The sequence below is a fragment of the Stegostoma tigrinum genome, chromosome 3, assembly GCF_030684315.1.
Source record: "Stegostoma tigrinum isolate sSteTig4 chromosome 3, sSteTig4.hap1, whole genome shotgun sequence".
Taxonomy (NCBI): Eukaryota; Metazoa; Chordata; class Chondrichthyes; order Orectolobiformes; family Stegostomatidae; genus Stegostoma; species Stegostoma tigrinum.
The window spans coordinates 16,942,591-16,957,295 of record NC_081356.1 but is presented as its reverse complement, the minus strand read 5'-3'; the positions used below and the strand labels follow the sequence as shown (position 1 = coordinate 16,957,295).

Sequence of the window (14,705 nt, the reverse complement as noted above, 5' to 3'; positions counted from 1 at the left end):
TGTTTAGTTTGCACCTTGCAGCCTCAGAATATCTTAAGCACATCACAACCAATTAACAGCCTTAAAACATGATCAATATGGTAATATAGGCAACACGGCAGTTAATTTTAATGCATTAAAGTCTCAAAAACAATAGAAATGAATGCATAGATCATCTGTTTGTTGTTCAAGAAATTATGCAAAACCTTCCTTGATGTTCCTTGATTAATGTCACGGGATCTTTGATTCCCATTGTCCAAGAGGCTTACTTTTGTTGCTCACTGGGATTAAGTCAGGTTTTGTAATTACCTAGTTGGTTTAAATTTGTATCACCCAGTCCCTTCAAAAATGTCTCTCACACTAACCTCATCATTCACTAAACTCACTAACTGAACTACTCAGTAACCCAGTCATTTAATAATTTAATCACAATCTCAACCACCCACCTACTAACCCATGAAGTCCATTTAAACCCTTAAGGTTTCAAAGAACTTGACTTAGCATGACTGTTGGCACCGTAAAGAGAAGCAATGGCTTCTCTACTTCATTCTCTGTCAATGGTTCAGCCCAGGGAATGTGGCTGCAACAGGGACAGAAGAGAGTAGAGTCGCAGTTATCCTCACAGTCAGTGGTGATCCTACCGGTGTCATTGCTGTCCAGAAGATCTGTCTTGTTAAATTTTATTTTGTTTATTCAGTGTACTACTATCCTATTGCAAACAAGGTGGACTTTAACCCAGTAAATAAAAACTCAGCAGACCTACAAACCTAACCTTGGGGAAGTCAGTTTGGAATAACTAACAGAAACCATAATGAGGGCACATGAAATAGAGAAGTTACAGACTTCCCCTGAGCTCGCAGTTAGTGCCATAATGTTCATTTAATCCAACATTGTCCATTAAAGGTCAATGCTATGTTTATCCTTTTGATTTACCTCCAGTAACAGGCGAGTTTTCTTTTTCCTTCACCCGATCAAATTTTAACTTGCTACAACTCCATCTGACTAACTTAATATCTAAATAACTAATCAAATAAATATGGTCAGACAAATATTACAGAACTCATGTTATGCCATGAGTGCAACATGTTGGAATTTGCGGAATGCATTGCAATCAAGGACAACCATATTTACCTACCTGTGGAAAACGTTTGTATTTTGAACAATGACTGACAGGGTTATTGGCTGTCCTAATTAAGCCACTGTTCACTGCATATCGTGAAATCTCGAAAAAGGACCAAGAACTGCCACTTTTGGTCCTAATGGTTGCTGGTCTACCTCAAACTACCCTGGAATGGGAACATAACTCAAAAATTTGAACAAAAACAAAGCATATCTTAAGTCTATTATGCAGTGGCTACACTAATAATTCTTTCCATTAAAAGGACACTATCATCCTTTCAAAAGGACATTCTGTCCACAAAACAACTGAACAACATTGTGCATCGATTTCAGTTTTGCAGCAATGCCATGTATATGTCCAAATGATTGATGACTTTTCTGGCTTTTTATAACAGGTAATTAGGCTGTACCAGAGCCCTTGCTTGCAAAATGTCAAAACTTACCACACCCTTATTTTTTAATTTTCACCTATTTTTCTAATCAACCTGTCCAGAGATGTTGTTGCACACCTTTGGAGGAGTTGGGACTTGTACCTGGGCCTCCCAGTGTAGGGTCCCTACCACTGCAACACAAGAGGATCCTACCACATCTATTATTAAATACAATTCCTTGATTGCTGAGTAAGGGCTGTCCAATCCTGCTTATGCTTAATAGCTACATTAACAATCGATTTAAGATGATCAGTTGAGCTCATGGTGTGGCTTATTTACACTTGCTAAAAACGTAACATGTATTCATATGCAGGGTCCTGGCAGTGCGTTCCAGGTACCTACCATACTCTGTAAAAAAGCTTTCCTCACATATCTCCTGTAAATTTCTCCCCTCTCACCTTAAACCTATGCCCCCTAGTATTTCACATTTCCACGCTGGGAAAAAGTCTCTGGAATCTACTCTATCCACATCTCTCGTGATTTTATATCCTACTATTAGGTCACCTCTCAGCCTCCAATACTCTAGAAAAACAATCCAAGTTTGTCCAACCTCTCCCTCATTGCTAATACACTCTAATCTTGACAACATCAGTAAATATCTTTTGCATCCCCTCCCACGGACTTCACATCCTTCCTATGGTATGGCAAAGAGAACAGCACAAAAACTAATACAGTGATAATGGGAACTGCAGATGCTGGAGAATCCAAGAAAATAAAATGTGAGGCTGGATGAACACAGCAGGCCCAGCAGCATCTCAGGAGCACAAAAGCTGACGTTTCAGGCCTAGATCCGTCATCATGATGAAGGGTCTAGGCCCGAAACGTCAGCTTTTGTGCTCCTGAGATGCTGCTGGGCCTGCTGTGTTCATCCAGCCTCACATTTTATTAACAAAAATTGATACGGTTGTTTGGAATTTGTCATTCTTGCATTTTGTTGCTGAAGGCAAGGCAAAAAACTTGAGCAACATGACTTCTCAATAATAATTCATATCAAGTTTGAAAGCAACATTCTCCAAGCATGAACAAGGACAAAACCAATTGTGTGGGCATAAGGGGGCAGCTTACAGTAGTTGATTGGGTAAATAGACTAAAAGTTATGGCAATTAATAAACAGCAGGAAATGTCTATTGAAACAATTCAAAGTGCTCCACAAAACATACATTCAATTGATAAACAAAAATTCAGCAAGAAAGATCCAAGACTTACTGAGAATGTTAAAGATATTATTATAGAGACTTATATATTGCAAAGAACAGTAGTAAGTATGAGGAGTGTTTTTGAAGCTAGCAAAGGGATATGAAAAAGTTGATAAGAAGGTGAAAAGAAACAGATTATTAAGGTAAGCTGCCCAGAATTAGTATGCTGCACTAGAATATATAGTACAGAACAGTAGCTAAAGTGAAAGTTTGTTCCTTAGGGACAGATACAGGAGAAAGAATTGTGGTAAAATGACAGAGCCATGAAACAAATATTTTTTATCTGTCTTCACAATAGAAAACACAAGGTATACACCAGAAATAGAGATTAACCTAGGGGCTAAAAAGGATATGAAAACTGCACAGGAATTAATGTCAGCAGAGAAACAGTACTGGAGAAAATTAGGAACTAAATGCCAACAAATCTCAGCCCTAATAGTCTACATCCTTGTACTAAAATAGATGGCTGCAGAGATAGTCAATGTGCTATGTATTATTTCCAAGCCTCCTTTGATTTTACAACGGTTCCAGGAAATTAGAAATTTTCAAACATAACACTGCTATTCAAGAAAGGAACGAGAGGGAAAACAAACCGAACTTATGCCTAATTAGGCTGGCATCACTTGTCATTGAAAGTGCTGGAATCCATTGTTAAAAATGTCTTAATGTATTTAGAAAATAATAGTACAATCAGACACAGAGTGCCACAATGGTTAGCACTGCTGCCTCACAGCACCAGGGACCCAGGTTTGATTCCAGTCTCAGGGTGACTGTCTGTATGGAATTTGCACATTCTCCCTGCGTCTGCATGGGTTTCCTTTTGGTGCTCCAGTTTTCTCCCACAGTCCAAAGATGCATAAGCTAGGTGGATTGGCCACGCTAAATTGCCTACAGTGTTCAAGGTTAAAGAGCTTAGGTGGGCTACAGAGGGATGGGTCAGTGTGGACTTGTTGGGCTGAAGGGCCTGTTTCCACATTGTAGGTTTCTATGATTTTTCACTAAGTCAACATTGTTTTATGCATGGTATATTGTGTTTGACAAATGTATTAGCACTTCTTAAGGATGCATCCAGTACAGTGGATAAAAGGGGATTAGACAGATTAAGTACACTAAGAATTTCGAACACCACTTAATAATTAAGTGGGAGGTGATGGCTAGTGGTATTATCACTGGATTGTTAATCCAGAAACCCAGATAATGTTCTGGGGACCTGGGTTCGAATCCCAACACAGCAGATGGTGGAATTTGAATTGAATTCAATAAATACCTGGAATTAAAGGGTCTAATGATGACCATGAATCCATTGCTGATTGCTGGAAAATTCCATCTGGTTTGCTAATGGAAAGCTTCAGGAGAGGAAACTGTCATCCTCTCTGATGAAGGGTCTAGACCCAAAACGTCAGCTTTTGTGCTCCTGAGATGCTGCTGGGCCTGCTGTGTTCATCCAGCTTCACACTTTGTTATCTTGGATTCTCCAGTATCTGCAGTTTCCATTATCAATTGTCATCCTTACCTGGTCTGGTGACTCCAGAGCCACAACAATGTTGTTGACTCTTAACTGCTCTTTAGGCAGTTAGGGATGAGCAATAAATGCTGCCTAGCCAGTGACACCCTCATTCCATGAATGAATAAAGGCAAAAAAACCACATAACACGTGAGTATGCAAAATAAGATGGTGGTTTGGGGGACAATAATACATTAGCATAGAGACCGGATTGGTCAATCGCCCGAAAACAGTAGTAAGATTAAATGGGATATTTTCAAATTGCTAGGTTGAAACTCAGAGTATGGTACAGATCAGTGCTTGACACTCAGCTATTTATAGTGCATAATAATTATTTTAATAAAAAGAAATTAACATATCTAAGTCTTTTGATGATATAAGGTATGCAGTTAGGGAAACACATACCATATTGTGTTGGAGGTAGTATATTAGCATGGATAAAGAATTAGCTCATGGTCAGGAAACAACGAGTGGTTGTAAAGGGTAATGGGAACTGCAGATGCTGGAGAATCCGAGATAACAAAGTGTAGAGCTGGATGAACACAGCAGGCCAAGCTGCATCTTATAAGGGGCTCTTTTTCATGTTGATGACTCAAGATCAGTGGGATTCCACAGGGTTCAGTGCTGGGACTACAAGTGTTCATAATATATATTAATGACTTGGAGAAAGGAAGCAAATGTACTGCAACCAATTTGCAAATAACAAAAAAAGAGAGGCATACAAACAGTTTTAAGAAATTGATAGGTTAAGTAAGCAGACAAAAAGTTGGCAAATGGAATATAATGTGGAAAATGTGAAATTGTTAATTTTGGAAGGGAGAACAAAAGAACAGAATATTATTTAAATAGGGTGAAAATACAGAAAACTGCAACACAAAGGGACTTGGGGGTACTTGGGCACAAAACTCAGAAAACCAGTGCACAGGTAATCAGGAGAACTAATGGAGTGTTGGCCCCAATTTCAAGGGGGTTGGAGTATGAGTAGTGAAGTTTTTCTGCAAACGTATAAAGTGCTGGTGAGACCATAATCTAGAGTACTATGAGCAGTTTTGGTCCCCTTATTTAAGGAAAGATTTTATTTCATTGGAGGCAGTTCAGAGCAGATTCGCTAGGATGATCCCTGGTATGGAGGTGTTGTCTTTTGAGCAAAGGTTAAAACAGGTTGGATCTCCACTCATTGGAATTTACAGGAATGAGAAGCGATCTCATTGAAACATATGGAATTCTTAAGGGGCTTGATAGGGTAAATGCTAAGAGGATGTTTTCTCTCATGGGACAGTCTAGGACAAGAGGGCATTGTTTCAAATTAAAGGGGTGCCAATTTAAGACTTGGATGAGAAAGATTTTTTTTCTCTCAGAGGGTTGAGAGTCTTTGGAACACCTTGCAACAGAGACCTGTGGGGGTAGACTCTTCGTGCGTATTCATAGCTGAGATAGATTGATTCTTGATCAGTAGGGTGTGAAAGGACAGGCAAGTGGACACACAGAATATCCAATCAGCCACAATCCTACTGAATGGCACAGCAGGCTCACGAGGAAAAATGGCCTATTCCTCTTCCTTTTTCTTCTGGTCTTAGATTCACAGAATAGGGAAAACCATCTGTAGTGATTAGAACCAGGTTGATCTCATTGACTATGAGTTCATTGATTGGGATTGCTAATCTGGGTCAATCAGGAAAACCCTGGCTGACTAGTATAACTAGGAGATCTAGAATCTCCTCAGTCCAGGGGACTGACTCTGAGCTGGCTGGTCATAGCCAGTAAACTGTGTACAAGTAAATAAGGGATGACTTTGTGATTGGATACCAGCCTCTGTGCAGTTATTTCATGATCATTTTGGACTACAATAAGCAGAAATCCTTTCAAGCAAAAGGGAATTCATCTTTTCAATTCTCTGCCCCAGAGGTTTGTGGATGCTCCATTTTTTGGCATATTTTAGGCTGAGATAAAGAAGGTTTTGATCTCTTAGGGAATCAATGATATGAGAGGACTGTGAGAGAAAGTGGAGGTGAAGTTGCAGATCAGCATGGCTGTAGTGAAATGGAAAAGGAACAACAGGAGAGCCCTCAACTTCAGTTATATTACAGACAAAACCATGTCAAGCTATCTTACTTTGTTCAGGACAGCATAACTAGAGGACATTTGAAGTGAGTAGGTGGGGGGATGGAGCTAATTTAAACCTAACCTGCAAAACTAGTACTTCGGTGATCCATTTAAGGCTCCTGAAGGAAAATGGTGAAAACAATTAGCATGTTTGAACTAATCAATAAATTATGCAGACTCATTTTAGAAAAGAATTTTGGACACATTATAATGAATAATGGGGGATATGATATGTGAAATGTAGCATGATTAGAAGGAACAGGTGACTTTGGACAATGGTCAATGAATAGTTTTTGGGCTAGAGGAAGATCCCTAGTGAACGTCCCTAGGGGTCAGTATTGGGACCCTTGCTTTTCCTGATTTATATATTAATGATCTAGATCCTTGTGTGTAAGAACATTTTCAAAGTTTGCACATGACAGCAAAGTTGGAAGGATTGTAACCTGTGCAGAAGACAGTGTGGAACCCCAAAGGGCATTGATGAGTTGTTGGAGTGGATAGATAGGAGGCATATGAGTTACAGTACAGAGAAGCATTATGAAAGACAATGAAAAATAGAGAATACAATTCTAAAGAGGGTGCAGGGACCTGAGTGTATATGAGCATTGATCATTGAAAGTGGCAGGGCAGGTAGAGAGAGCAATTAATAAAGCATACAGTGTTCTTGACATTAATAATAGGGACATAGAGAACAAGAACAAAGTAATGATGTTTATCTTGCACAAGACCCTTATTATACCTCAGCGGAAGCATTACGTATAGTTGTGGATACCACATTTTAGGAAAAACATGAAAGCATTGGAAAGACTGCAAAAGCAATTTACAAGAATGGTTCCAGAAATGAGAAACTTCAATTATGAAGGTAGGCTGAAGAAGTTGGGACCTTTCTCCAATGAGAGAAGAAGGCTGGCAGGAGATTTGATAGAGGTTTTCAAGATCGTGAGCAAGCTGGAAAGAATAGATAAGGGGAAGTTGTTCCTGTTCACAAAAAAAAAAATGAGAGGGAATACATTTAAAGTGATGCTTAAATGAAGCAAGAGTAATGTGAGGAAAAACACCCTTCTCATGCAGCAGGTAGTTATGGTATAGAATGTGCTGCCTGGAAATTTGGCTGAGGCAGATTCAGTTGGGATATTCGTGAGTGCGTTGGATGGTTATTTGGATAGAATCAATGTGTTGGGATATGGGGGAAAAAGGCAGATCATTGGCACAACATAATAGAACTGGTTACGGCACGATGGGCTGAATAGATTCCTTCTGCGCTGTAACAATTCTTTGATTAATCAACTACTTTTGAGCCCCAATTGGGCCAAGAGTGTAAAGGGTCGCCAGTGCCTCACACAGACACAGCCACCACCACACCACCCCCCACACGTAATGGGAAACATCACGATGGGCAGGAGAAATTGGGGAGATCTACATGGTGCACGTCACGAGTGCACCGTCTTTGAACATGCAAACAGTGGTGCAATAAATCCAGCCATTGGTTACAGTGAAGAACTCTACAAAGTTGTGAAGCTGCTGCTGCCCCTGGCTGCTTCTCACAAAACAGCACCCATCACTGTAAAGAGGCAGTGTACTGCTGTTAAATACTCAGCATGCAATCCTATAAACAACTGTAGTATTACAATTGCTGAGTACTTTAGAAGCATTCTCAGTGCCCAATGATTGGATGAAATGTGCATAATATAACAGCACATTAACATTACCTGAGGCATAATAGAAGGTTTTATTGTGCATTCTGATTTGTAATGTTTTTAAATGAAAAAAATTGACATTGACATTCAAATGGTAAAATATTGAACATCATTTACTGACCAAAACATTAATCTTAAAACAAGGAAAATATTGTTTTTGTGTTCCAATGTTCAAATTCAGGTCATGTAATTAACTTCCTTTTCTATTTGGTGCTTTTCTAGTTATCCTGGAAGGAGAATGACATCTCCACCTTTGTTTACATTCTAAAATCTGTTACTGTTTCCCAGAAACTGACTCGGGTGCAGGAAAATTACAGACACATTTAGGAATGTTAACCTAGGGTGTCCATGGACAAAGTTCATTCTCCAATGATAATATTGCAGAACTAGCAAATATAAAAGTTTGAAATTTTTGATTTTCTTCTGTATGGAAATAATAATCATCCTTAAATTAGATTGGATGCAGTAAAGAAGTTAAATAGGGAGCACGATGTGGCAGATTACAGATATATGAACAAGAACCATAATCTGCCTCCGTTTTTATAACCATGACAAAACTGAGAGTGTGAGTCCCAGATTTCAGTGTGAAGTTTGGAAAATCCAGTCTACACATTTTTCCAATCTCTGAATTGCACAACTGACCTGAGTGACGGTTTGCCTTTTTCTTTTTATTTTACGTCAGCTTTGCAGCACATGATAACAGTGATGCTGTGCATGAGTGCTGTTACTGAGTTGGGCTGATTAGAGGAGCCTCCTTGGTTTTCTGATGCAGCAATCCCAAAATAAGCCCCTTAAACCCCAGCTTCACCACACAACCCTTTCCCTCCTAAGATAACCTATTCTGCCCATGCTACTTCAGATTATCCAGGGCACATCTATGCAAATAATGCTTTAACTACATTTTTTTTAATTCTCAAAATATTAGGCTGACAACATTTAATGGAGAAACATGTTATGAAAACAAAATTCATACCTGAGAGACCACAGTAATATAACCCTTCCATTCTTCTCTAGTTTCAACATTTTCAGCCTGGTGGATAAGACAAAGGGCTCATTATGTGTTCATCATTACAGAGTAAATAGTACCAAACAGATAGCAGATGCTGATAGATGCCTAGTTATTTTACATTGTGTTGTAGTAGTTCATGGCACATAATCCCACTGAAATCCATGAATGTTCCACTGATACATCATTGTCACAATAATTGTCACAATTGTCACTATAAGAAGAAAAACTAAGTGGTAACAGCCAATAAAGGAAACTATGAGGAGCAGCAAAAAAAATGTCCAGGATGTGCTCCAAACAGGAATTCGTCCTTGGAAATACCATACCAAGCTCAAATAGTTCTCCTTAAAGCTAAGAAGGCTAAAGGGGACTTTTTTAAAAAATCATTCAGGGGATTCCCTCAGCAGTGAGCTGCCTTTCTAGACCACTGCAGTTCTTAAGGTGTAGATACGGCTACAGTACTGTCCAGGATTTTGATCTGATGACAGTGAAGTAACAAGTGATCGAGGTCCATGTCAGAATGGCTGTGTGGCTTGGAGGGGAACTTGCAGGTGGGGTAGTGCTCTCCTGCACTGCTGGAGATGGAGGTTATGGGTTTGGAAGGTGATGTTTAGGGGCCATGATGGGTTGCAGCAGTGCATTTTGTAGATAAAAGTACATGCCAATGTGCAGCAGTGGTGAGGGAGTGCATGTTAAAAATGGTGAAGAGAGTACCAATTAAACGGGCTGCTTTCTTCTTGATGGTGTCAATGGTAACTCACAGATGTTGACAGTGAGGAATTCAGTATTGGTAATGCCATTGGATATGAAAGGGACATGGTTAGATGTTCTCTCATTAGAGATGGACACTGTTTGGCAATTTTCTGGAGCAAATATAAGCTGCCAATTATCAGTTAAGCCATGGATTTTGTAGAAATATTTAAAATTATGATGGATCTCTTCACGGTAAATTGAGGAGAAACTTACTCAAAGTGGCATAAACCAGACAATATAGGTTTAAAGAATTTTCCAAACGAAACAGAGAGGACATCAGAAGAATGTTTTTTATACAAGTTATGAGGATCTGTAATACATTGTCTGAAAAGGTGCTGACAGAAAATTCAACAGTAGATTTCAAAAGAAAATTGGATATAAACGTGAAAAGGAAATATTTGCAGATTACACAGATAAATGGTTACATTTTACACACCAAGGTGGTTTGCAAAGTCACATGACTTCTCCCTCTGCTGAAACTACTTTCACGTCAATTTCCAACAACTATTATAACATAAGACATTGTACCATAAGTCCCAAGCTAAGATTCAGTGAAGTCTCAGAGCTGAACCGGAGCCAACTACAATAAAAACCTAGGAAGGAAGAATTAAAACTGTGCAATGTAGTATTAAAGTGGTGGACTTGTCAGCATGGCTGTGAATTCTCCACTCCCTGCTGCTTGGAAAAGAGAAGAGATATGTGACAAATTGAAATTTGTTCCACTTTCTGAGGCAAGATTCAGATGGCTGAAAAATTAATTAAAAGTCCTGAGCAAATAAGAGCAGCAGCCTGTTATCAATGTTTAGAAAAGTGTAATACAAGTCTCACTGAGGCATACAGAACTCAGACAAGGGTGATTTTTCATGCTTTGAAGATATGTTATGAGCTACTTATGAATGGCATGTGTTCAAAATCAGAGTTAGGGAGAGAAAGAAACTATTGTTCAGTATGTGATGGCACTGACATATCAAACTGAATTCTGTTCATCGTCTGAACCAAAGTTGGACAAAGCAATGACAATCCTATAAGAGGTGGAACTATTCTGGGAGTTACCAGACACCCAACAGGACTCCCCATACAAATACAGTGACTACAAGACTAGGTCAGAGATTTGAAAAACTGCAGCGAGTCACCTCCTGCCTCCCCATAGACGGCCCAACATCTACAAGGCACAAGTCATGAGTGTGATGAAATATTCCTATCTTGCCTGGATGGACACAGCTTCAACAACACTCAAGGAGCTTGACGCCATCCAGGACAAAGCAGCCGCTTGATTGGTTCATTGCCTCCAGCACTGGTGCTCAGTCGCAGCATGTGTTTCATCCACAAATGCACTACAGAACTACTCCAAAGATCTTTGACAGCACTGTTCAAATACACAGTCATGTCCAACTAGAAAGACAAGGACAACAGGCACATGGGAATACCACCACCTGCAGTTTCTCTCCAAGCCACTCACCATCCTGACTTGAAAACAGATCATGGTTTCTTCAGTGTTGCTAGGTCAAAATCCAGGAATTACCTCCCAAACGGTTTTGTGGATCTACCTATAGCACATGGACTGTAATATTCAAGAAGGCAGCTCACCACCAAATTCTCAAGGGTAATTAGAGGTGGGCAATAAATGCTGGACCAGCCAACATAGCCCACATCCCAGGAGTGAATAGAAATATTATGCACTGAAACCAAAAGTACTTTACCCAGATCCTAAAACGGTGACATCTGTACCAGAGATGCAGTAAGCAACAAATGTAAAAGTGATGCACTGATTTGTGAACAATCGAGCAGAATTCTTGCCTAAATTGTTAGAGTACGAACATAGCGAGTGTTGAGAACATGTAGCATTAGACGATCTGCCTGATTTAAACATTATATATGTATTGCATATACCGGGGCTGACAACAATAGAACTGATGGGAATTAATAAAGTTTAACTAATGAATGATTTCTTTATCGACTACAGATATTGGGTAAGCTGCAGCCGCAAATTCAAGTGCTTGCAATTGTTTTAAAATAAAAGCAGTAATTGTTGGAGAAATAGAATTGCATTACATGCATGAGATATCTTGCTGTATTTGAATGACATCAATTCTTGCTAGAATTGCTTTCATTTTTGGCTGTAATAGCCATAACAATATATAACATGAATGGAGAAAGAATGCAGGTGTAGGAAAATCAGGGAACTGTTTCAAAGATTTGGCACAGGCAAAGTCAGAACAGCCACATTGTGCACTGGAGACTCTGTGGGGGGGGGCGGGGGGAGTGATTTCAACACTCATGATCATTTGGGTTGGGTTCACTTAGAAGTTAAAACAATTTAAAGTTCAATATTGATGCCAACCCACATTAAGCTGTCCATTTATGTTTTTAAGCGAAAGACAAGCAACCAGTGCACTCAAGATAACAAAGTGTGGAGCTGGATGAACACAGCAGGCCAAGCAGCATCTCAGGAGCACAAAAGCTGACGTTTCGGGCCTAGACCCTTCATCAGAGAGGGGGATGGGTAGACGGTTCTGGAATAAATAGGGAGAGAGGGGGAGGCGGACCGGAGATGGAGAGAAAAGAAGATAGGTGGAGAGTAGAGTATAGGTGGGGAGGTATGGAGGGGATAGGTCAGTCCAGGGAAGATGGACAGGTCAAGGAGGTGGGATGAGGTTAGTAGGTAGGAAATGGAGGTGCAGCTGGAGGTGGGAGGAAGGGATGGGTGAGAGGAAGAACAGGTTAGGGAGGCAGAGACAGGCTGGGCTGGTTTTGGGATGCAGTGGGGGGGGAGCGGGGAGATGAACTGGGCTGGTTTTGGGATGCGGTGGGGGAAGGGGAGATTTTGAAGCTGGGGAAGTCCACACTGATACCATTGGGCTGCAGGGTTCCCAAGCGGAATATGAGTTGCTGTTCCTGCAACCTTCGGGTGGCATCCTTGTGGCACTGCAGGAGGCCCATGATGGACATGTCATCTGAAGATTGGGGGGGGGTGGGGTTCAAATGGTTCACGACTGGGAGGTGCAGTTGTTTATTGCGAACTGAGCGGAGGTGTTCCGCAAAGCGGTCCCTAAGCCTCCGCTTGGTTTCCCCAATGTAGAGGTAGCCACACCGGGTACAGTGGATACAGTATACCACATTGGCAGATGTGCAGGTGAACCTCTGCTTAATGTGGAAAGTCATCTTGGGGCCTGGGGTGGGGGTGAGGGAGGAGGTGTGGGGGCAAGTGTAGCACTTCCGCTTGTGAACCCTGCAGCCCAATGGTATCAATGTGGACTTCCCCAGCTTCAAAATCTCCCCTTCCCCCACCGCGTCCCACAACCAGCCCAGCTCGTCCCCTCCCCCCACTGCATCCCAAAACCAGCCCAGCCTGTCTCTGCCTCCCTAACCTGTTCTTCCTCTCACCCATCCCTTCCTCCCACTTCAAGCCGTACCTCCATTTCCTACCTACTAACCTCATCCCACCTCCTTGACCTGTCCGTCTTCCCTGGACTGACTTATCCCTTCCCTACCTCCCCACCTATACTCTACTCTCCACCTATCTTCTTTTCTCTCCATCTCCGGTCCGCCTCCCCCTCTCTCCCTCTCTCCCTATTTATTCCAGAACCCTCTCCCCATCCCCCTCTCTGATGAAGGGTCTAGGCCCGAAACGTCAGCTTTTGTGCTCCTGAGATGCTGCTTGGCCTGCTGTGTTCATCCAGCCTCACACTTTGTTATCTTGGATTCTCCAGCATCTGCAGTTCCCATTATCTCTCAACCAGTGCACTCATACTGGTGAGGTCAGTCAATAAAGGTCTTTTAATGGATACTTCATTACTCCAGTAGTAGTAGTAGTAATAGTAATAAGAATAATGATAATAGGAATAATAATAATAATTATTATTATAATTATTATTATTACTTCAAAATTATTATTTTGAACTTATGGTTGCTAGAAGGGCCTTGCAAACCTTGCAGGTGAAATGAGTTCAAACAGGCCAGATCCATAAGCTACGTATATTTACTGGTCTTTTTGTTGGGCCAAATGGAGCAGGGATATCTCCTCCAGTTCTTCTAGACTCAGTAAGGTCACCACTTTCCAGATTTTGGCCTTAAGAGAACCATCTGCAAAATTTCCAAGTCCTGCTAGGATCTCTCAATCTCCTGTGAATTCTCGATCCCCTCATGATCATCAACTCCCTCATAATTCCCTCAACCCCCTCAATTCCCAATTCACTCGAAGAACTTTGACATCTCCCCACAATCACCAAACTACTGCAGCAATATTGTAAAACTGGCTTAATTAAGAATTATTAAATGGTGCACAGCTCATTTTTGGCAGGATGTGGAGAAATCAGTGGTCCTTTCACTGGATAACCTTTCAGCAATCTCATGCTATCCATGAACACACGGATGCAAAGCCCATTCTTTCCCATCCATTCACTTCAAACAAAGGAAACTTGCATATTAAAGACAATAAAATGTGAGGCTGGATGAACACAGCAGGCCAAGCAGCATCTCAGGAGCACAAAAGCTGACGGACCAAACTTGCATATTATGTTCCTTTTCTCCAATATTATAGAAAGAAGGTAAACCCATTTTTAAAAATAACTACAACAAAATAGTTGAGCAAAAACTCACAATTATTAGCTTCAACGTTCATCTACTTTGAATAGTAACATTAGTTTCAAGGCTTAGATCAGAATTCCAGTGAGTTTACCTTCAGCTTCACCTGCTCATTGATCAACTGCAGTTGAAAGGAAGCTGCTTGGGAGTTTTTACCTCCACTGTTGTCATCTCCGATCGATACAAAGTTCTGGAGATCCAGTCTTTCTGTGTACTGAAAAAGTAATAAACAGTATTACTTCAAAGCAGCATGTCACAAAAAACAACACTTTTGGTATCTGGTTCCTTCAGTGCTGGAAACAGTCTGAAATGTTTGCGGTTCTCTGTGTTTTT

General features: G+C 40.8%; 1 protein-coding gene across 3 annotated transcripts in view; it reads right to left on the bottom strand.

The window, feature by feature from the left end:
• Positions 1–14,705, bottom strand: part of LOC125450686 (signal-transducing adaptor protein 1-like) — a 57,430-nt gene that overhangs the window by 29,095 nt on the left and 13,630 nt on the right. For all 3 annotated transcript variants that reach the window (XM_059643560.1, XM_059643564.1, XM_059643556.1), the window contains exons 3-4: positions 14,467–14,586; positions 9,003–9,059 (exon numbers count right to left, since the gene is read on the bottom strand). In XM_059643560.1, the coding sequence (XP_059499543.1) occupies positions 9,003–9,059; positions 14,467–14,586 (177 nt within the window). The remainder of the gene's footprint in view (positions 1–9,002; positions 9,060–14,466; positions 14,587–14,705) is intronic.